This window comes from Salmo salar, unplaced genomic scaffold (assembly GCF_905237065.1).
Source record: "Salmo salar unplaced genomic scaffold, Ssal_v3.1, whole genome shotgun sequence".
Classification (NCBI taxonomy): domain Eukaryota; kingdom Metazoa; phylum Chordata; class Actinopteri; order Salmoniformes; family Salmonidae; genus Salmo; species Salmo salar.
Window position 1 is genome coordinate 7,587 of NW_025547096.1, and position 23,091 is coordinate 30,677.

The window sequence follows — 23,091 nt, forward strand, 5'->3', positions numbered from 1 at the left end:
TCTACATCTCTAATTCTGTCTCTCTTTTCCTCTGTCTGTCTAGTTCTCTCCATGTCTCGTTCTCTAGATCTCTCCATCTCTCGTTCTATCTCTCGTTCTCTCCATCTCTCGTTCTGTCTCTAGTTCTCTGCATCTCTCTTCCTCTGTCTCTAGTTCTCTCGTTCTCTCCATCTCTCGTTCTCTCTGTCTCTAGTTCTCTATCTCTCTGTCTCTCGTTCTCTCCATCTCTAGTTCTCTCTGTCTCTCATTCTCTCTGTCTCGTTTCCTCTGTCTCGTTTCCTCTGTCTCTAGTTCTCTCCATTTCTCTCTTCCTCTGTCTTTAGTTCTCTCCATCTCTCGTTCTGTCTCTCTATCTCTAGTTCTTTCCATCTCTCATTCGCTCTCTCTAGTTCTCTGCATCTCTCGATCTCTCTCTCTAGATCTCTCCATCTCTTGTTCTCTCTCTCTAGTTCTCTCCATCTCCCTTCCTCTGTCTCTTGTTCTCTACATCTCTAATTCTGTCTCTCTTTTCCTCTGTCTGTCTAGTTCTCTCCATGTCTCGTTCTCTAGATCTCTCCATCTCTCGTTCTATCTCTCGTTCTCTCCATCTCTCGTTCTGTCTCTAGTTCTCTGCATCTCTCTTCCTCTGTCTCTAGTTCTCTCGTTCTCTCCATCTCTCGTTCTCTCTGTCTCTAGTTCTCTATCTCTCTGTCTCTCGTTCTCTCCATCTCTAGTTCTCTCTGTCTCTCATTCTCTCTGTCTCGTTTCCTCTGTCTCGTTTCCTCTGTCTCTAGTTCTCTCCATTTCTCTCTTCCTCTGTCTTTAGTTCTCTCCATCTCTCGTTCTGTCTCTCTATCTCTAGTTCTTTCCATCTCTCATTCGCTCTCTCTAGTTCTCTGCATCTCTCGATCTCTCTCTCTAGATCTCTCCATCTCTTGTTCTCTCTCTCTAGTTCTCTCCATCTCTCTTCCTCTGTCTTTAGTTCTCTCCATCTCTCGTTCTCTCCGTCTCTCATTCTCTCTGTCTCTAGTTCTCTCTGTCGCTCTTCGTCTGTCTCTAATTATTGTCCTCGTACTGTCTCTATTTGTACATTTATAAGGTGTAAGGTTTAACAACCTTTCCTATTGCATCATGGTTCCTCTGTGAATACGGCAGCCATCTTCCATTTTAAGAAATATATTTAGTATTTTGAAAATAGACCTGCAAAAACACACCTTGTTTAAACCAGATTTAGTTAACCTATGACCTAGAGATCTTCACATGTCTAAAATGTTGGACTTGTTCTGAAATGGACTTGGGGCTTTCCCCGGGACCATATATGCTTAAATAATATTTGGGGCTTCCCCCCTCTCTCTCCCCTCTCCCCCTCTCTCTCCCCCTCTCCCCTCTCTCTTTCTCCCCCTCTCTCTCTCTCTCCCCCTCCTCTCCCCTCTCTCTCTCTCTCTCTCTCTGCTTCTCTCTCCTCTCTCTCTCTCTCTTTCTGCTTCTCTCTCCCTCTCTCTCTTTCTGCTTCTCTCTCCCTCTATGTCTTTCTTCTTCTCTCTTCTTCTCTCTATTTTTCATTCACCTCTTTTGTATTTTCCTTTCTGCAGGACGAGAAAAATCAGATGATGACAACCAACGTCTGGCTGAAACAGGTGATTCAGTACATTCAGTGTATATAGCATGTGTGTTTCTGTACATTCAGTATATATAGCATGTGTTTTAGTACATTCAGTATATATAGCATGTGTTTCTGTACATTCAGTGTATATATAGCATGTGTGTTTCAGTACATTCAGTGTATATATAGCATGTGTGTTTCAGTACATTCAGTATATATAGCATGTGTGTTTTAGTACTTTCAGTATATATAGCATGTGTGTTTTAGTACTTTCAGTATATATAGCATGTGTTTCAGTACATACAGTGTATATATAGCATGTGTGTTTCAGTACATTCAGTATATATAGCATGTGTGTTTTAGTACATTCAGTATATATAGCATGTGTGTTTCAGTACATTCAGTGTATATAGCATGTGTGTGAGACAGGTGTTTCAATGTGAATTAATTACCGTTATTAGTTTGTTATGGATTAATAGGCCTTTAATTGACTCTGTCTGATAAGACCTGTGGCACTGAATGTCCTCTCGTGTGTGTGTGTGTGTGTGTGTGTGTGTGTGTGTGTGTGTGTGTGTGTGTGTGTGTGTGTGTGTGTGTGTGTGTGTGTGTGTGTGTGTGTGTGTGTGTGTGTGTGTGTGTGTGTGTTTTCTCCTCTTAGGAGTGGAATGACTACAAGCTACGCTGGAGACCGTCTGACTACGACAACGTCACGTCCATCAGAGTACCGTCAGAACTCATCTGGGTCCCAGACATCGTCCTCTACAACAAGTGAGTGACAGCAAAACGGTTGTCTTAACGTAACAGCGAGGTCGACTTCAGGAGACTCCACATCTAGGCCTATTTAAATGGTTACGCGGCACCATCTATTGGATTCATGAATCATACGCTTCACATCGAAGTGTTTCTCAGAAGATATTTCCCACAACAATGAGCTGATGACTGTGGTCCCTTCTACCTGTTCTGGAGCATGACAGCACTGATGATTAACATAGATTACATATTTATGTCCAACACTGAGGCACGAATATATGTACCTGTTGCTGTTAGGGTTTGATTGATTAAAAAGCAGCTGTAGGTCTACTCTCCCATCCCCAGTAATATACTGCCATGTTATCCTGATCCTAGCCCTCCCCGGTAATATACTGCCATGTTATCCTGATCCTAGCCCTCCCCAGTAATATACTGCCATGTTATCCTGATCCTAGCCTCCTCCCCAGTAATATACTGCCATGTTATCCTGATCCTGGCCCTCCCCAGTAATATACTGCCATGTTATCCTGATCCTAGCCTCCTCCCTAGTAATATACTGCCGTGTTATCCTGATCCTAGCACTCCCCAGTAATATACTGCCGTGTTATCCTGATCCTAGCCCTCCCCAGTAAAATACTGCCGTGTTAACCTGATCCTAGCCCTCCCCAGTAATATACTGCCGTGTTATCCTGATCCTAGCCCTCCCCAGTAATATACTGCCGTGTTAACCTGATCCTAGCCCTCCCCAGTAATATTCTGCCGTGTTATCCTGATCCTAGCCCTCCCCAGTAATATACTGCCATGTTATCCTGATCCTAGCCCTCCCCAGTAATATACTGCCATGTTATCCTGATCCTAGCCTCCTCCCCAGTAATATACTGCCATTTTATCCTGATCCTAGCCCTCCCCAGTAATATACTGCCGTGTTATCCTGATCATAGCCTCCTCCCCAGTAATATACTGCCATGTTATCCTGATCCTAGCCCTCCCCAGTAATATACTGCCATGTTATCCTGATCCTAGCCCTCCCCGGTAATATACTGCCATGTTATCCTGATCCTAGCCTCCTCCCTAGTAATATACTGCCGTGTTATCCTGATCCTAGCCCTCCCCAGTAATATACTGCCGTGTTATCCTGATCCTAGCCCTCCCCAGTAATATACTGCCGTGTTATCCTGATCCTAGCCCTCCCCAGTAATATACTGCCATGTTATCCTGATCCTAGCCCTCCCCAGTAATATACTGCCATGTTATCCTGATCCTAGCCCTCCCCCAGTAATATACTGCCATGTTATCCTGATCCTAGCCTCCTCCCCAGTAATATACTGCCGTGTTATCCTGATCCTAGCCCTCCCCAGTAATATACTGCCGTGTTATCCTGATCCTAGCCTCCTCCCCAGTAATATACTGCCATGTTATCCTGATCCTAGCCTCCTCCCTAGTAATATACTGCCATGTTATCCTGATCCTAGCCCTCCCCAGTAATATACTGCCATGTTATCCTGATCCTAGCCTCCTCCCCAGTAATATACTGCCATGTTATCCTGATCCTAGCCTCCTCCCCAGTAATATACTGCCATGTTATCCTGATCCTAGCCTCCTCCCCAGTAATATACTGCCCTGTTATCCTGATCCTAGCCTCCTCCCCAGTAATATACTGCCGTGTTAACCTGATCGTAGCCCTCCCCAGTAATATACTGCCATGTTATCCTGATCCTAGCCCTCCCCAGTAATATACTGCCATGTTATCCTGATCCTAGCCCTCCCCAGTAATATACTGCCGTGTTATCCTGATCCTAGCCCTTCCCAGTAATATACTGCCTTGTTATCCTGATCCTAGCCCTCCCCAGTAATATACTGCCATGTTATCCTGATCCTAGCCCTCCCCAGTAATATACTGCCATGTTATCCTGATCCTAGCCGCCTCCCCAGTAATATACTGCCCTGTTATCCTGATCCTAGCCATCCCCAGTAATATACTGCCGTGTTATCCTGATCCTAGCCTCCTCCCCAGTAATATACTGCGGTGTTATCCTGATCCTAGCCTCCTCCCCAGTAATATACTGCCGTGTTATCCTGATCCTAGCCTCCTCCCCAGTAATATACTGCCGTGTTATCCCGATCCTAGCCTCCTCCCCAGTAATATACTGCCATGTTATCCTGATCCTAGCCCTCCCCGGTAATATACTGCCATGTTATCCTGATCCTAGCCTCCTCCCTAGTAATATACTGCCGTGTTATCCTGATCCTAGCCCTCCCCAGTAATATACTGCCGTGTTATCCTGATCGTAGCCCTCCCCAGTAATATACTGCCGTGTTATCCTGATCCTAGCCCTCCCCAGTAATATACTGCCATGTTATCCTGATCCTAGCCCTCCCCAGTAATATACTGCCATGTTATCCTGATCCTAGCCCTCCCCAGTAATATACTGCCATGTTATCCTGATCCTAGCCTCCTCCCCAGTAATATACTGCCGTGTTATCCTGATCCTAGCCCTCCCCAGTAATATACTGCCGTGTTATCCTGATCCTAGCCTCCTCCCCAGTAATATACTGCCATGTTATCCTGATCCTAGCCTCCTCCCTAGTAATATACTGCCATGTTATCCTGATCCTAGCCCTCCCCAGTAATATACTGCCATGTTATCCTGATCCTAGCCCTCCCCAGTAATATACTGCCATGTTATCCTGATCCTAGCCTCCTCCCCAGTAATATACTGCCGTGTTATCCTGATCCTAGCCCTCCCCAGTAATATACTGCCATGTTATCCTGATCCTAGCCCTCCCCAGTAATATACTGCCATGTTATCCTGATCCTAGCCCTCCCCAGTAATATACTGCCGTGTTATCCTGATCCTAGCACTCCCCAGTAATATACTGCCGTGTTATCCTGATCCTAGCCCTCCCCAGTAAAATACTGCCGTGTTAACCTGATCCTAGCCCTCCCCAGTAATATACTGCCGTGTTATCCTGATCCTAGCCCTCCCCAGTAATATACTGCCGTGTTAACCTGATCCTAGCCCTCCCCAGTAATATTCTGCCGTGTTATCCTGATCCTAGCCCTCCCCAGTAATATACTGCCATGTTATCCTGATCCTAGCCTCCTCCCCAGTAATATACTGCCATGTTATCCTGATCCTAGCCTCCTCCCCAGTAATATACTGCCATGTTATCCTGATCCTAGCCTCCTCCCCAGTAATATACTGCCATGTTATCCTGATCCTAGCCTCCTCCCCAGTAATATACTGCCCTGTTATCCTGATCCTAGCCTCCTCCCCAGTAATATACTGCCGTGTTAACCTGATCGTAGCCCTCCCCAGTAATATACTGCCATGTTATCCTGATCCTAGCCTCCTCCCCAGTAATATACTGCCATGTTATCCTGATCCTAGCCCTCCCCAGTAATATACTGCCGTGTTATCCTGATCCTAGCCCTTCCCAGTAATATACTGCCTTGTTATCCTGATCCTAGCCCTCCCCAGTAATATACTGCCATGTTATCCTGATCCTAGCCCTCCCCAGTAATATACTGCCATGTTATCCTGATCCTAGCCTCCTCCCCAGTAATATACTGCCCTGTTATCCTGATCCTAGCCATCCCCAGTAATATACTGCCGTGTTATCCTGATCCTAGCCTCCTCCCCAGTAATATACTGCCGTGTTATCCTGATCCTAGCCTCCTCCCCAGTAATATACTGCCGTGTTATCCTGATCCTAGCCTCCTCCCCAGTAATATACTGCCGTGTTATCCCGATCCTAGCCTCCTCCCCCAGTAATATACTGCCATGTTATCCTGATCCTAGCCCTCCCCGGTAATATACTGCCATGTTATCCTGATCCTAGCCCTCCCCGGTAATATACTGCCATGTTATCCTGATCCTAGCCTCCTCCCTAGTAATATACTGCCGTGTTATCCTGATCCTAGCCCTCCCCAGTAATATACTGCCGTGTTATCCTGATCCTAGCCCTCCCCAGTAATATACTGCCGTGTTATCCTGATCCTAGCCCTCCCCAGTAATATACTGCCATGTTATCCTGATCCTAGCCCTCCCCAGTAATATACTGCCATGTTATCCTGATCCTAGCCTCCTCCCCAGTAATATACTGCCATGTTATCCTGATCCTAGCCCTCCCCAGTAATATACTGCCGTGTTATCCTGATCCTAGCCTCCTCCCCAGTAATATACTGCCATGTTATCCTGATCCTAGCCTCCTCCCCTAGTAATATACTGCCATGTTATCCTGATCCTAGCCCTCCCCAGTAATATACTGCCATGTTATCCTGATCCTAGCCCTCCCCAGTAATATACTGCCGTGTTATCCTGATCCTAGCCCTCCCCAGTAATATACTGCCATGTTATCCTGATCCTAGCCCTCCCCAGTAATATACTGCCGTGTTATCCTGATCCTAGCCCTCCCCTGTAATATACTGCCATGTTATCCTGACCCTAGCCCTCCCCGGTAATATACTGCCGTGTTATCCTGATCCCTAGCCCTCCCCAGTAATATACTGCCATGTTATCCTGATCCTAGCCCTCCCCAGTAATATACTGCCATGTTATCCTGATCCTAGCCTCCTCCCAGTAATATACTGCCATGTTATCCCGATCCTAGCCTCCTCCCCAGTAATATACTGCCATGTTATCCTGATCCTAGCCCTCCCCAGTAATATACTGCCATGTTATCCTGATCCTAGCCCTCCCCGGTAATATACTGCCATGTTATCCTGATCCTAGCCCTCCCCAGTAATATACTGCCATGTTATCCTGATCCTAGCCCTCCCCAGTAATATACTGCCATGTTATCCTGATCCTAGCCTCCTCCCCAGTAATATACTGCCGTGTTATCCTGATCCTAGCTCCTCCCCAGTAATATACTGCCATGTTATCCTGATCCTAGCCTCCTCCCCAGTAATATACTGCCATGTTATCCTGATCCTAGCCTCCTCCCCTAGTAATATACTGCCATGTTATCCTGATCCTAGCCCTCCCCAGTAATATACTGCCATGTTATCCTGATCCTAGCCTCCTCCCCAGTAATATACTGCCATGTTAACCTGATCCTAGCCCTCCCCAGTAATATACTGCCGTGTTATCCTGATCCTAGCCCTCCCCAGTAATATACTGCCGTGTTATCCTGATCCTAGCCTCCTCCCCAGTAATATACTGCCATGTTATCCTGATCCTAGCCTCCTCCCCAGTAATATACTGCTGTGTTATCCTGATCCTAGCCCTCCCCAGTAATATACTGCCATGTTATCCTGATCCTAGCCCCTCCCCAGTAATATACTGCCATGTTATCCTGATCCTAGCCTCCTCCCCAGTAATATACTGCCGTGTTATCCTGATCCTGGCCCTCCCCAGTAATATACTGCCATGTTATCCTGATCCTAGCCTCCTCCCTAGTAATATACTGCGGTGTTATCCTGATCCTAGCCTCCTCCCCAGTAATATACTGCCATGTTATCCTGATCCTAGCCTCCTCCCTAGTAATATACTGCCGTGTTATCCTGATCCTAGCCTCCTCCCCAGTAATATACTGCCATGTTATCCTGATCCTAGCCCTCCCCAGTAATATACTGCCATGTTATCCTGATCCTAGCCTCCTCCCCAGTAATATACTGCCATGTTATCCTGATCCTAGCCTCCTCCCTAGTAATATACTGCCATGTTATCCTGATCCTAGCCCTCCCCAGTAATATACTGCCATGTTATCCTGATCCTAGCCCTCCCCAGTAATATACTGCCATGTTATCCTGATCCTAGCCTCCTCCCTAGTAATATACTGCCATGTTATCCTGATCCTAGCACTCCCCAGTAATATACCAGCCCTTCTTATAGTTTTTTCCTCATGTAAATTAATTATAGTTTCATGGCCAAAAGTGTCAGATTAAAACTCAAGATTATTTAATGACTGTTCCACCTCCTAAAACTCTCCTGTGAGATCGTGCTCAGTTATTGAAATTAAAAAGGTGTGTGTGTGTGTGTGTGTGTGTGTGTGTGTGTGTGTGTGTGTGTGTGTGTGTGTGTGTGTGTGTGTGTGTGTGTGTGTGTGTGAGGAAGATGTAATGATAGACTTAATATTATGTCTCTAGCTACAGCTATTAGTGGCGTGTATTAAAGCCGTGATCAGGGGATTTGTAGCGCTTGAGGGGAGGAGATCAATTAGACTGCCATATAAGAGATTGTTCCTGGAGGATCGTAAGTCTTTACCAAAAAAATGGCTTCTAATATGTCTCGGAGTCCTGTGTGTTTGTGTGTAAATAAACAATTTTGTGAAGTGTTGATGAGGTTCCTGTCATATTAAAATGTAAAATGTGGCCTTAACACAGATGATATACAGCTTTTTGGAGGGAGCTCAGTTACATAGCAAAGTGTTTGTTTCTTGGGCTTCAGGAATGTGACTGATCAAAGTGCCTCAGGCCTTCAAAAATAAATGATTGAACTGATTGAAAATAAAGGGATATCGGTGAATAAATGCCTTGGGCAAGGCTACGATGGCACCAGTGCAATGAGTGGAGTTTACTCAGATGCTTTTTAAAAGCGCATGTCAGACCGAGTGTAACGGTCGTCGTATGTAATGGACCAAGGCGCAGCGGGTTGCAATGAGTGGAGTTTACTCAGATGCTTTTAAAAGCGCATGTCAGACCGAGTGTAACGGTCGTCGTATGTAATGGACCAAGGCGCAGCGGGTTGCAATGAGTGGAGTTTACTCAGATGCTTTTTAAAGCGCATGTCAGACCGAGTGTAACGGTCGTCGTATGTAATGGACCAAGGCGCAGCGGGTTGCAATGAGTGGAGTTTACTCAGATGCTTTTTAAAGCGCATGTCAGACCGAGTGTAACGGTCGTCGTATGTAATGGACCAAGGCGCAGCGGGTTGCAATGAGTGGAGTTTACTCAGATGCTTTTAAAAGCGCATGTCAGACCGAGTGTAACGGTCGTCGTATGTAATGGACCAAGGCGCAGCGGGTTGCAATGAGTGGAGTTTACTCAGATGCTTTTTTAAAAGCGCATGTCAGACCGAGTGTAACGGTCGTCGTATGTAATGGACCAAGGCGCAGCGGGTTGCAATGAGTGGAGTTTACTCAGATGCTTTTAAAAGCGCATGTCAGACCGAGTGTAACGGTCGTCGTATGTAATGGACCAAGGCGCAGCGGGTTGCAATGAGTGGAGTTTACTCAGATGCTTTTAAAAGCGCATGTCAGACCGAGTGTAACGGTCGTCGTATGTAATGGACCAAGGCGCAGCGGGTTGCAATGAGTGGAGTTTACTCAGATGCTTTTTAAAAGCGCATGTCAGACCGGAGTGTAACGGTCGTCGTATGTAATGGACCAAGGCGCAGCGGGTTGCAATGAGTGGAGTTTACTCAGATGCTTTTTAAAAGCGCATGTCAGACCGAGTGTAACGGTCGTCGTATGTAATGGACCAAGGCGCAGCGGGTTGCAATGAGTGGAGTTTACTCAGATGCTTTTTAAAAGCGCATGTCAGACCGAGTGTAACGGTCGTCGTATGTAATGGACCAAGGCGCAGCGGGTTGCAATGAGTGGAGTTTACTCAGATGCTTTTAAAAGCGCATGTCAGACCGAGTGTAACGGTCGTCGTATGTAATGGACCAAGGCGCAGCGGGTTGCAATGAGTGGAGTTTACTCAGATGCTTTTAAAAGCGCATGTCAGACCGAGTGTAACGGTCGTCGTATGTAATGGACCAAGGCGCAGCGGGTTGCAATGAGTGGAGTTTACTCAGATGCTTTTTAAAAGCGCATGTCAGACCGAGTGTAACGGTCGTCGTATGTAATGGACCAAGGCGCAGCGGGTTGCAATGAGTGGAGTTTACTCAGATGCTTTTTAAAAGCGCATGTCAGACCGAGTGTAACGGTCGTCGTATGTAATGGACCAAGGCGCAGCGGGTTGCAATGAGTGGAGTTTACTCAGATGCTTTTTTAAAGCGCATGTCAGACCGAGTGTAACGGTCGTCGTATGTAATGGACCAAGGCGCAGCGGGTTGCAATGAGTGGAGTTTACTCAGATGCTTTTTAAAAGCGCATGTCAGACCGAGTGTAACGGTCGTCGTATGTAATGGACCAAGGCGCAGCGGGTTGCAATGAGTGGAGTTTACTCAGATGCTTTTTAAAAGCGCATGTCAGACCGAGTGTAACGGTCGTCGTATGTAATGGACCAAGGCGCAGCGGGTTGCAATGAGTGGAGTTTACTCAGATGCTTTTTAAAAGCGCATGTCAGACCGAGTGTAACGGTCGTCGTATGTAATGGACCAAGGCGCAGCGGGTTGCAATGAGTGGAGTTTACTCAGATGCTTTTTAAAAGCGCATGTCAGACCGAGTGTAACGGTCGTCGTATGTAATGGACCAAGGCGCAGCGGGTTGCAATGAGTGGAGTTTACTCAGATGCTTTTTAAAAGCGCATGTCAGACCGAGTGTAACGGTCGTCGTATGTAATGGACCAAGGCGCAGCGGGTTGCAATGAGTGGAGTTTACTCAGATGCTTTTTAAAAGCGCATGTCAGACCGAGTGTAACGGTCGTCGTATGTAATGGACCAAGGCGCAGCGGGTTGCAATGAGTGGAGTTTACTCAGATGCTTTTTAAAAGCGCATGTCAGACCGAGTGTAACGGTCGTCGTATGTAATGGACCAAGGCGCAGCGGGTTGCAATGAGTGGAGTTTACTCAGATGCTTTTTAAAAGCGCATGTCAGACCGAGTGTAACGGTCGTCGTATGTAATGGACCAAGGCGCAGCGGGTTGCAATGAGTGGAGTTTACTCAGATGCTTTTAAAAGCGCATGTCAGACCGAGTGTAACGGTCGTCGTATGTAATGGACCAAGGCGCAGCGGGTTGCAATGAGTGGAGTTTACTCAGATGCTTTTTAAAAGCGCATGTCAGACCGAGTGTAACGGTCGTCGTATGTAATGGACCAAGGCGCAGCGGGTTGCAATGAGTGGAGTTTACTCAGATGCTTTTTAAAAGCGCATGTCAGACCGAGTGTAACGGTCGTCGTATGTAATGGACCAAGGCGCAGCGGGTTGCAATGAGTGGAGTTTACTCAGATGCTTTTTAAAAGCGCATGTCAGACCGAGTGTAACGGTCGTCGTATGTAATGGACCAAGGCGCAGCGGGTTGCAATGAGTGGAGTTTACTCAGATGCTTTTAAAAGCGCATGTCAGACCGAGTGTAACGGTCGTCGTATGTAATGGACCAAGGCGCAGCGGGTTGCAATGAGTGGAGTTTACTCAGATGCTTTTTAAAAGCGCATGTCAGACCGAGTGTAACGGTCGTCGTATGTAATGGACCAAGGCGCAGCGGGTTGCAATGAGTGGAGTTTACTCAGATGCTTTTAAAAGCGCATGTCAGACCGAGTGTAACGGTCGTCGTATGTAATGGACCAAGGCGCAGCGGGTTGAGTGCTCATCTTAACTTTATTTACAACACTGACGAAAACAAAACAAGAAAACGATCGGACGACAAACATTAATGCAGGCTACACACAGCTATGCAATAACAACCTCCCACAATTCCCATAACAAACACACCCCTATACATAGGACCTTCAATCAGAGGCAACGAGGAACAGCTGCCTCCAATTGAAGGCCCAATCCCAATTAACTAAACATAGAAATACATAGACTAGACTGAACATAGAAATACACTAACATAGAACATAGACCAAAACCCAGGAATACTCTAAACAAACACCCCTCTACATAAACAATTAAATCAACAACCCCGAACCACATAAAACAAACACCCCCCCTGCCACGTCCTGACCAAACTACAATAACAAATAACCCCTTTACTGGTCAGAACGTGACACCGAGAGCATAATGCTTCGTTCTTAGGTAGTTCTTTATGAGTTTTAGTTTTTGATCTCTCCGCAGAAGCTACAGTTACAGGGATGGTTAAAAACAGCTTGGTCGTTGTAGCAACATCAGAGAAACTGGGAAGAAGGGAGTTGTGCTTCAAATTCAGCAGTTCAACACGTTATGGAAAGAGATGAACTGTATAGGAAGCTCTTGGGGACAGGTCGTCTGGATACTGGACAGACAATACATTGGCGAATGCAAACAGATCATCTTTTGTGGACAACAGTTCTTGACGGTTCAAAAACAAAAAAAAGCAGTTTGCGATTTTCTTCATACTGGTGAACCGGTGTTTGGGTTGTGTGGTTGCAATATCAACAGTCCCTTATCTCTGTTATATCTTTGCATGTATCATTCAAGACTTAGTTTAACTTGTGTGCAATGGACACATCATGCATAATGTCTCAGAAGGACTTCAGAACACCAGGGGAGTCTCTCAAGCTGGATTGAATTTAATTTACCTTGATCACAGGCCATTTGTGTATGCTATTAGCCAGAAAACCTGCTGAGTTGAACAATAAATAGGGGTTAAATGTATTCTCTAGCTGACTACTTTTTATTTCATTGTTAGGCTATGTGTAATTTTCATAAATTGAAGCTAAATATCAGCTAGATACTATATATATATATATATATATATATAGCTATAGATAGTTGGCTGCACTGCATAAAGAAACATTCCCTACTAAGCTAGTGTTTTGAGGTTGGACTGACTGTATAATTTGGCATTTATAGACTGGTTTTACGCACACCAATTTTCTTTCCAAGCTGGGAGAGAGCGCTAGAATGGCTAATGTCATGCAGGTTCTGGTAGGCTATATAGGACAGTAGTATTTTTTTTCTTTAATCAATTGGTTGCTGATTACTATGCTGTTGTATCATGTCCACTGGGCCCGAGTCGGACCAGGAGGAGGAAGACGACCCGTGCCGGGAAACGAGCCATCGTCAGAGGAGGACCTCAGGCACCCCTTTATGGACGTGGAGACCCTAGATGGGTCATCCGACACGAAAATCCTCATGGGCCAGTTTGAGACGGCCCAGTTAAAGACCCCAACCTCCAGAACGCGAGGGGCCAGGTGATTGCCGGTGGACGTGATTGCGCTGTTACCCGGGGTAAGTGAGTGGCGCTACCCACACTTCGCCATCAAGCATAATTTACTGTATCAGGTTGTAAACCGCAATGGGGAGACAAAAGAGTTGTTACTCCTACCCACCCAGTATGTTAGTACTGTCTTGCAGCTCGCCCACACCCACCTGCTCTGGGCATACCTAGGGATGGAGAAAAATCAGGGCGGGGATTGGGAATCGGTTCCTCTGGCCCGGAGTCAAGCGCGCCATGGAGGACTAGTGCCGTACCTGTCCGGAGTGCCAGATCACAGCCCTGAGGGCACATTATAGAAACCCTTTGGTTCCCCTGCCCATGATAGGGGTGCCGTTTGAGCAGGTGGCGATGGATCTGGTGGGTCCGTTGGTGAAGACAACGAGGGGACACCAATACACCAATGTTACGCACGGCCACAGCGAAAGGTATCGTGTAGGAGCGCTTCCATTTATTGAGCCGGGTGGGTATCCCACAGGCAATCCTGATGGACCAGGGCACCGCATTCATGTCTCGTGTAATGAAACATGTCTGCAATCTTTACGAATCAAACAGGTGAGGATCAGCGTGTACCATCCACAAACGGGGCGGGCTAGTCGAACGCTTCAATAAGACCCTAAAGCAGATGCTGAAGGTGGTCATCGAGTGAGATGGAAGGAACTGGGATCAGCTGCTGCCCCACTTGATGTTCTCGGTGCGCGTGGTACCCCAAGCGTCCACTGGGTTCTCCCCCTTTGAGCTCCTGTATGGCCGTCAGTTCCCCGGACTGCTGGACCTAGCCAAGGAGGTCTGGGAAGACCAACCGACCCCCTTTCGCATCATGGTGGAACACGTGGAGGAGATGAGGGAGAGGATGAAGGCGATTTGGCCAGTGGGGAGGGAGCACATGGCCCAGGCGCAACGCGCCCAGGAGCGAGTATACAACCAGGGGGCCCAACCACGAGAGTTCCACCCAGGTGAGAAGGTCTTAGTGCTGATCCCCAAAACAGAGAGCAAATTCCTGGCTACGTGGCATGGGCCCTATGACATCGTCAAGGGGGTAGGCGACATCAATTACAAGGTCTGCCAACCCCTCCAGCTGTACCATGTGAACCTACTGAAGAGATGGCATGCACAAGAGGCGCTGTGTGCAACATGAACCCGGCCACAGGAGAACCCGCCCCCATCGAAGTTTCCATGGGGGAAGATCTCAGCCGGACCCAATGACAAGCGCTCCGAAATTTGGTCCAGCGGAATATGGTCGTGTTCGCCGGGCGCACGGATCTCGTGGAACATCATATCCACACACGTCTGGGAGAAAAAAGTGCATAAATGGCCATACCGGATACCAGAAGCCCGGAGGTCAGCGGCCCAGCGGTAAATGACGACAATGCTAGAGATTGGGGTACTGGAGGAGTCCCACAGTGAGTGGTCTAGCCCTATAGTGCTGGTACCGAAACCGGACGGAACTGTCCACTTCTGCAATGACTTCCGGGGCTGAACAAGGTCAGTAAATTCAATGCCTACCTCATGCCCCAGGTGGATGAACCGATCGACCGCTTGGGGAAGGCGAGGTCAGCATCCTGGACCTGACAAAGGGGTACTGGCAGGTGCTGCAGGTGCCAGCGGCCTCCCGGGGAGAAGATGGCCTTCTCCACCCCAGGGGGGGGGGCTATACTACCACCACGTTCTTCCTCTCGTGCTCCACGGGGCCCCATCGACCTTCCAGTGACTCATGGACAGTGTCCTGCGCCCACACCGTGAGTACGCTGCTGCATATTTGGATGATATAATCGTGCACAGTGACAGTTGGGAGTCGCATCTCTGTAGGCTACAGGCGGTGGAAGCACCAAGCGATGTGGCGCTGACCTCGAAACCCCACAAGTGCAAGCTGGGCTACGCCGAGGTAGAGTACCTGGGCTATTGAATCGGGAAATGTGAAGCCCCAAGAAGAAGAAAAATTGCTGTGAAGTCGTTCCTGGAGTTATCAGGCTACTACAGTCGATTTGTACCTAACTTTGCCGCAATAGTTTCTCCCCTCACAGACTTGACAAGGGCATGCCTACCCCAGACGGTACGATGGACGGAGGACACAGAGGTGGCGTTACAGGCCCTGATCGACGCGCTATGTTCACATCCGGTTCTCATCACCCCGGACTTCTCAAATCACCCCCTGGAACAGACAGACGCGTCTGACACAGAGGTGGAGCCGTCTTGTCCCAAGAGCAGGAAGGTGAGGAACACCCAATCATGTATGTCAGTAGGAAGCTCCTCCAAAGGTAGAAGAAATACGCGATTGTCAAGAAGGAGTGCCTCGGCGTGAAGTGGGCACTGCACACCCTCAAGTATTACCTCCTCGGGAGGAAGTTCACCCTGATCACCGACCATGCCCACCTCGTGTGGATGGCAAGAGGTACGGACACAAATGACCACGTCACCTGCTGGTTCTTGATGCCCTCTCCAGGAGGGATGCAAACCTAGCCCTGAGTACGCTTCCCTCCCGGTCAGGGTGGTATCCCGGGAGGTCTACCCTGGTGGTTGGTGATAAAGGGGAGGTACGTGCCGCGACGTTGTCTCCCTCTGCTGGGAGTTCCCGGGCTGGGCACCCTGACACTGATGGCACCAATTAGGGGTAATTAGGGGAGATTGCCAAGCAGCCATGCAACCCACATAAATGGAGCACCGTGGCACACCATGGGGGAGAAAAAGAGAGAGGCAAGGAGTGATTCTACAGAGGGGAACGAGCACCGAAGGCACAGAGCCAAATATGAGTAGGACTGAGCCAACCCTAACTTATTTTGTTTATTTTTTGTTGCCTAGTAAAGTCGTGTTTTCTGACTAGAACCTCCCTGTCTCTGTGTCCATCTCTGTGTGCTCAACCCAACAAGCAACAGTTTACCGCAACTGATTAACCTCTTACATCTAGACGTTCCGCTAGCGGAACACCTGCTCCAATATCCAATGATAGGCGTGGCGCGAATTACAAATTCCTCAAAAATACAAAAACTTCAATTTTTCAAACATATGACTATTTCACAGCATTTTAAAGACAAGACTCTCCTTTATCTAACCACACTGTCCGATTTCAAAAAGGCTTTACAGCGAAAGCAAAACATTAGATTATGTCAGCAGAGTACCCAGCCAGAAATAATCAGACACCCATTTTTCAAGCTAGCATATAATGTCACAAAAACCCAGAAGACAGCTAAATGCAGCACTAACCTTTGATGATCTTCATCAGATGACACACCTAGGACATTATGTTATACAATACATGCATGTTTTGTTCAATCAAGTTCATATTTATATCAAAAAACAGCTTTTTACATTAGCATGTGACGTTCAGAACTAGCATACCCCCAACCAAACTTCCGGGGAATTTACTAACAATTTACTAAATTACTCACGATAAACGTTCACAAAAAGCATAACAATTATTTTAAGAATTATAGATACAGAACTCCTCTATGCACTCGATATGTCCGATTTTAAAATAGCTTTTTGGTGAAAGCACATTTTGCAATATTCTAAGTACATAGCCCAGCCATCACGGGCTAGCTATTTAGACACCCGGCAAGTTTAGCCTTCACCAAAATCAGATTTACTATTACAAAAGTTTGATTACCTTTTGTTGTCTTCGTCAGAATGCACTCCCAGGACTGCTACTTCAATAACAAATGTTGGTTTGTTCCAAAATAATCCATCGTTATATCCGAATAGCGGCGTTTTGTTCGAATGCGTTCCAGAAACTATCCGAAATGGTAAATCAGGGTCGTGCGCATGGCGCATTTCGTGACAAAAAATTCTAAATATTCCATTACCGTACTTCGAAGCATGTCAACCGCTGTTTAAAATCAATTTTTATGCAATTTATCTCGTAAAAAAGCGATAATATTCCGACCGGGAATCTCCTTTTCGGCAAACAGAGGAAAAAACACAAAGACGGGGGCGGCCAGTGCACGCGCCTAAGCCCACAGTCCCTTGATCGGCCACTTGAGAAAGGCGATAATGTGTTTCAGCCTGGGGCTGGAATGACGACATTCAGGTTTTTCCCGGGCTCTGAGAGCCTATTGGAGCCGTGGGAAGTGTCACGTTACCGCAGAGATCCTTTGTAATTGAATGAGATGTCAAAGAAAGACAATAAATGGTCAGACAGGCCACTTCCTGTAAAGGAATCTCTCAGGTTTTGACCTGCCATTTGAGTTCTGTTATACTCACAGACACCATTCAAACAGTTTTAGAAACTTTGGAGTGTTTTCTATCCAAAGCCAATAATTATATGCATATTCTAGTTACTGGGCAGGAGTAGTAACCAGATTAAATCGGGTACGTTTTTTATCCAGCCGTGAAAATACTGCCCCCTAGCCATAACAGGTTAAGGCAGTTTGGGACGAAGACTTGATGATGAAGTTCCTCTCTTGGATATTAACCACAAATATGAATCTCTATCTCTCTCTGGGACTAGGCCTTAGCTTCTCTTCCTTTATACGAATCTCTATCTGTCTCTGGGGCTAGGCCTTAGCTTCTCTTCCTTTATTCAAATCTCTATCTCTCTCTGGAGCTAGGCCTTAGCTTCTCTTCCTTTATACGAATCTCTATCTCTCTCTGGGGCTAGGCCTTAGCTTCTCTTCCTTTATACAAATCTCTATCTGTCTCTGGAGCTAGGCCTTAGCTTCTATTCCTCTATACGAATCTCTATCTCTCTCTGGGGCTAGGCCTTAGCTTCTCTTCCTTTATACAAATCTCTATCTCTCTCTAGAGCTAGGCCTTAGCTTCTATTCCTTTATACGAATCTCTATCTCTCTCTGGGGCTAGGCCTTAGCTTCTATTCCTTTATACGAATCTCTATCTATCTCTGGGGCTAGGCCTTAGCTTCTATTCCTTTATATGAATCTCTATCTCTCTCTGGGGCTAGGCCTTAGCTTCTCTTCCTCTATACGAATCTCTATCTCTCTCTGGGGCTAGGCCTTAGCTTCTCTTCCTTTTTAGATTCATTTTATATGAATATAATCCAGTGGACTCCTAAGTCTATAGGTCTATGCATGCAATGCCCTGATACATTTAGTACTCAAATCTCTTGATAGCTGAACCGTTAGGTGGACAATTATTTTTTAGGAATGGAAAAAAACTATAAAAACAATAAGCTATAAAGTTGTGCATATGCTACACATCGAAACACAAGGAATAGTGTTTTGTAATTTTTTTGTAGGCTGTTTTTAAGGACACGTAAATGTTGCTCATTTGGCCGACATCCCTGGTTTATTGATGGTGCTGGCTGCATTGGTGTACACCCTAATGGGTTACGCACCCAATGCATATGGATGCCCGGTACATTTCTCGAATGTCAGATTAATTAAAATCTTCCCAGTCACTTGTCCGAAACCCTGATATATAGAATATATTCAGTGTACTGTGTATATATAGTACAGGCTACAGTAGGCTACAAAATACACTTTCCAGTGACACTGATTCACCCAATGATGAAGATGAAGCATAGGCTACTCACCGGGGATGGCCAATGCGCTTGTGCCAATATCTCAAGATAAGCTATTTTGAAAGTGCTGTTCGCTCAGAATCGCTCAAAAGCTGTTGATTAAAAAAATGTTTTAGCTTCTACAGACAGATCAGTCTTCTCTTTTCAGCAGTAGGCATTTGTTTTCCAAACAGTATGCCTATGTTTTTCTCATGATGGAATTTAGAAATTTGTGAAATTTGGCAAACTGACAGCCGAAACAAACCAGTACCACTTAATATTTTGTTTTTAGACAATAATGTCGTCCTCCAGGTTAGATGGACTTCATATTGTACAATTTGTGTCTACCCTTTTCATGGACCTGGATTAGATGGAGAGAAGGTCGTCTTTATTGACCTGTTTATTATTTGTCAGCAGTAGCATATAAGCCTATACTACCCCTGTCATTTTTGTTTCTATAAAAAAAAGATTCTGCTAATGTCTCCAGTCATATAAATTGCAGTAGAATTACATGAAATGTGTTTACAAACACAAAACAAAAAGGAGAAGAAACGTATCTGATATAGCTATAGCATAAGGCCTACTCTACACCACCAGGCGCTCAGCCATGTCATAAGCCATACTTTACACCACCAGGCGCTCAGCCATGTCATAAGGCCTACTCTGCACCACCAGGCGCTCAGCCATGTCATAAGGTCTACTCTACACCACCAGGCGCTCAGCCATGTCATAAGGCCTACTCTACACCAACAGGCGCTCAGCCATGTCATAAGGCCTACTCTGCACCACCAGGCGCTCAGCCATATCATAAGGTCTACTCTACACCACCAGGCGCTCAGCATTGTCATAAGGCCTACTCTACACCACCAGGCGCTCAGCCATGTCATACGGCCTACTCTGCACCACCAGGCGCTCAGCCATGTCATAAGGCCTACTCTACACCACCAGGCGCTCAGCCATGTCATAAGGCCTACTCTACACCAACAGGCGCTCAGCCATGTCATAAGGCCTACTCTACACCACCAGGCGCTCAGCCATGTCATAAGGCCTACTCTACACCAACAGGCGCTCAGCCATGTCATAAGGCCTATTCTACACCACCAGGCGCTCAGCCATGTAGTGAACACTGCTGTCTTTTTTTGTTGCCAACAGTGATTGAGTTTTATATAATTAACCTACATTATGACTATCCATTAGGAATAGTAGATATCTTACATGAGTCTGTAAATGCAATGACAGTTACATGGAATACTTTATTATAAAGGTGCATTTTATTTTTTTATGGTGAAAATTAGCTTCACCAAAACTGGAAACTCACGTGTCGCCTATGGGAGAGGGACAGAGATGGAGAGACCCGACTCAACTCAAAACGAAACTGTCTATCGTACAGCAGAGCGCGTCCAACGACAAACGGTCACAACTGAATAGACAAGAGCCTATCGTGAACGTACCGCTTGCAAAACAGATTTTCTTTCTTTCCCTTACCTACAATACCATGATCATTTTATAATCAATAAAACATTTCAGTTTCACCATCTCACCACCTGGTGGTGCTGTAGCACCACTACTCCCCGTGTCTATGGCTGTGCGTGCCCATAACAACCTGCACAAACTGACAATGTCAATCGAGCTAACAACCAGAGGGTTTGCCTGGCAACGATGCCAATGATATACGGATATTCGGCTATTGACTCGTACATACGACCGCAGCACAGCCGGGCTGTACGACGCACCCTCACGTGTACAATTACTTCAGTAACCTATTTTCTGTTCTGTTGTGTTCTGCTCTCCTCTCCTCCCTCCAGTGCGGACGGTGAGTTCGCCGTAACCCACATGACCAAGGCCCACCTGTTCTACAATGGGAAGGTGCGCTGGGTTCCCCGGCCATCTATAAGTCCTCCTGTTCTATAGACGTCACCTTCTTCCCCTTCGACCAGCAGAACTGTAAGATGAAGTTTGGTTCCTGGACTTACGACAAGGCTAAAATTGACCTGGAACGAATCGAGGTATGGAGTTTTATTTTGTTATTATTATATATATATATATATATAAATATATATATTTACCTTTATTTAACCAGGAAGGGCTCATTGAGATTTGAAATCTCTTTTTCAAGAGCATCCTGGCCAAGACAGGATGCACCAAGTCATTACACAATTACAGACAGACAACATGAAAAACTACAAGTAATCTAGTAAAAACCATAGAATTCACAAGAGTATAACAAAATCATAAAACAGCAAATTAAAAACATTGACAGGTCAGGGAATCAGTCTCAAGATCATTCATCAGTGATTTAAAAACACCAATCGGGACAAGTTCTTCCAGTTTAAATGTATTTTGTAAGGCATTCCAAGACGATGGCGCAGAGTACATAAAATTCCTTTTACCAAATTCAGTTTGGACATTTGGAACAGTTAGCAGGATATAGTCCAGCGAACAAAGAGACGACCCACCACATTTCTGAACAATAAAAATGCCAAAATAAAATGGTAGTAAACCCAAAATGGCTTTGTAAGTAAAAGTATACCAGTGACTGAGCCTACGAGTGACTAGAGAAGGCCAGCCAACCCTGGTATATAAAGTGCAGTGGTGCGTAGTTTAAAAAATATATCAATGCGCCATGGTAAAGGGTGTCAATTGATCTCAAACACTGAGCGGAAGCATTCATATATAAAATATCCCCCATCGTCTAGTAAAGGCATAAATGTAGCTGATACTAGCCTCCATCTGGCTTCAAAATAAAAATCGGCCTTATTCCTAAAATAAAATCCCAACTTCAGCTACAATTTTTTTGTAAGTTGTTGAATATGCAATTTAAAACATAGGCCGTCATCAATTAAAATTCCAAGATACTTATATGAGGTTACAGTCTCAATCTCAATGCCCTGACAGGTAGTAATAGGTGAAAGGTTCAGCGATCTATTTCTTGCTTTAGAAAACATCATTAGTTTAGTTTTGTCAGTATTGAGGATAAGCTTCAATTGACACAAGGAACGTTGAACAGTATAAAAAGCAGTTTGCAAGTTCTGGAAAGCTTTTGTGAGAGATTTGTGAGAGGCACAACAACAGATAACAGCATCGTCAGCATAAAAGTGAAGTTTGTGCATTTTGCACATTTTTGTCTAAATGATTTATTGTATCAATCAGTCAGTGTCAGTCAGTCAGTCAGTCAGTCAAATAATCACTCAAGGAGGTAATGTTATAAAAGTGTTGTACAAGATGTGCATGATATGGGTAACGTATTGTTATGTGTCTATGTGTTTATGTTTTATACATTAGCCACTAGCCTGATCCCAGATCTGTTTGTGTTCTTGCTAACTCCATTGCTGTCAATGTGAAGCCACACTGCGAGCCAATCAGAGCCAGCAGTGTGTGACAATTTTCCTCTAAGACTAAAGTGTATCTCTATCCCCTAGAATACAGTAGACCTGAACAACTATATCTACACAGTGCTTATGAAGCTTTTATGTATGCCATATGAAGCCTTTATAGAGTGGGACGGTTGATCTTTATCCCCTAGAACACTGTGGATCTGAACAACTACTGGGAGAGTGGAGAGTGGGCCATCATCAACGCAGTGGGAACATACAACACCAAGAAGTACGACTGCTGTCATGAGATCTACCCTGATATCACCTACTTCTTCATCATCAGACGGCTGCCTCTCTTCTACACCATAAACCTGATCATCCCCTGTCTGCTCATCTCCTGTCTCACCGTCCTGGTTTCTTCGGTAGTCTTCTATCTCCCTCAGGTAGGTCCTAGTCTTCTATCTTCCCTCAGGTAGATTCCTAGTCTTCTATCTCCCCTCAGGTAGATTCCTAGTCTTCTATCTCCCCTCAGGTAGGTCCTAGTCTTCTATCTTCCTCAAGTAGATTCCTAGTCTTCTATCTCCCCTCAGGTAGATCCTAGTCGTCCATCTCCCCTCAGGTAGATTCCTAGTCGTCCATCTCCCCTCAGGTAGATTCCTAGTCGTCCATCTCCCCTCAGGTAGATTCCTAGTCTTCCATCTCCCCTCAGGTAGGTCCTAGTCGTCTATCTCCCTCAGGTAGATTCCTAGTCTTCTATCTCCCCTCAGGTAGATTCCTAGTCGTCTATCTCCCCTCAGGTAGATTCCTAGTCGTCTATCTCCCCTCAGGTAGATTCCTAGTCTTCTATATCCCCTCAGGTAGATTCCTAGTCGTCTATATCCCCTCAGGTAGATTCCTAGTATTCTATATCCCCTCAGGTAGATTCCTAGTCGTCTATCTCCCCTCAGGTAGATTCCTAGTCTTCTATCTCCCCTCAGGTAGATTCCTAGTCGTCTATCTCCCCTCAGGTAGATTCCTAGTCGTC

The 23,091-nt window shown here is 45.9% G+C and overlaps 1 protein-coding gene across 1 annotated transcript; it reads left to right on the plus strand.

Annotated features, from left to right (window-relative positions):
• Positions 1–1,571: 1,571 nt before the first annotated feature.
• On the plus strand, positions 1,572–22,510 carry LOC123731714 (neuronal acetylcholine receptor subunit alpha-2-like; the record flags this gene model as incomplete). The annotated part of the gene is given in 5 exon segments (XM_045711116.1): positions 1,572–1,616; positions 2,241–2,350; positions 20,559–20,629; positions 20,632–20,759; positions 22,277–22,510. Coding segments are annotated over 5 exon segments (588 nt in total), but the record flags the coding sequence as incomplete, so codon positions are not given.
• Between the last annotated feature and the right edge of the window lie 581 nt (positions 22,511–23,091).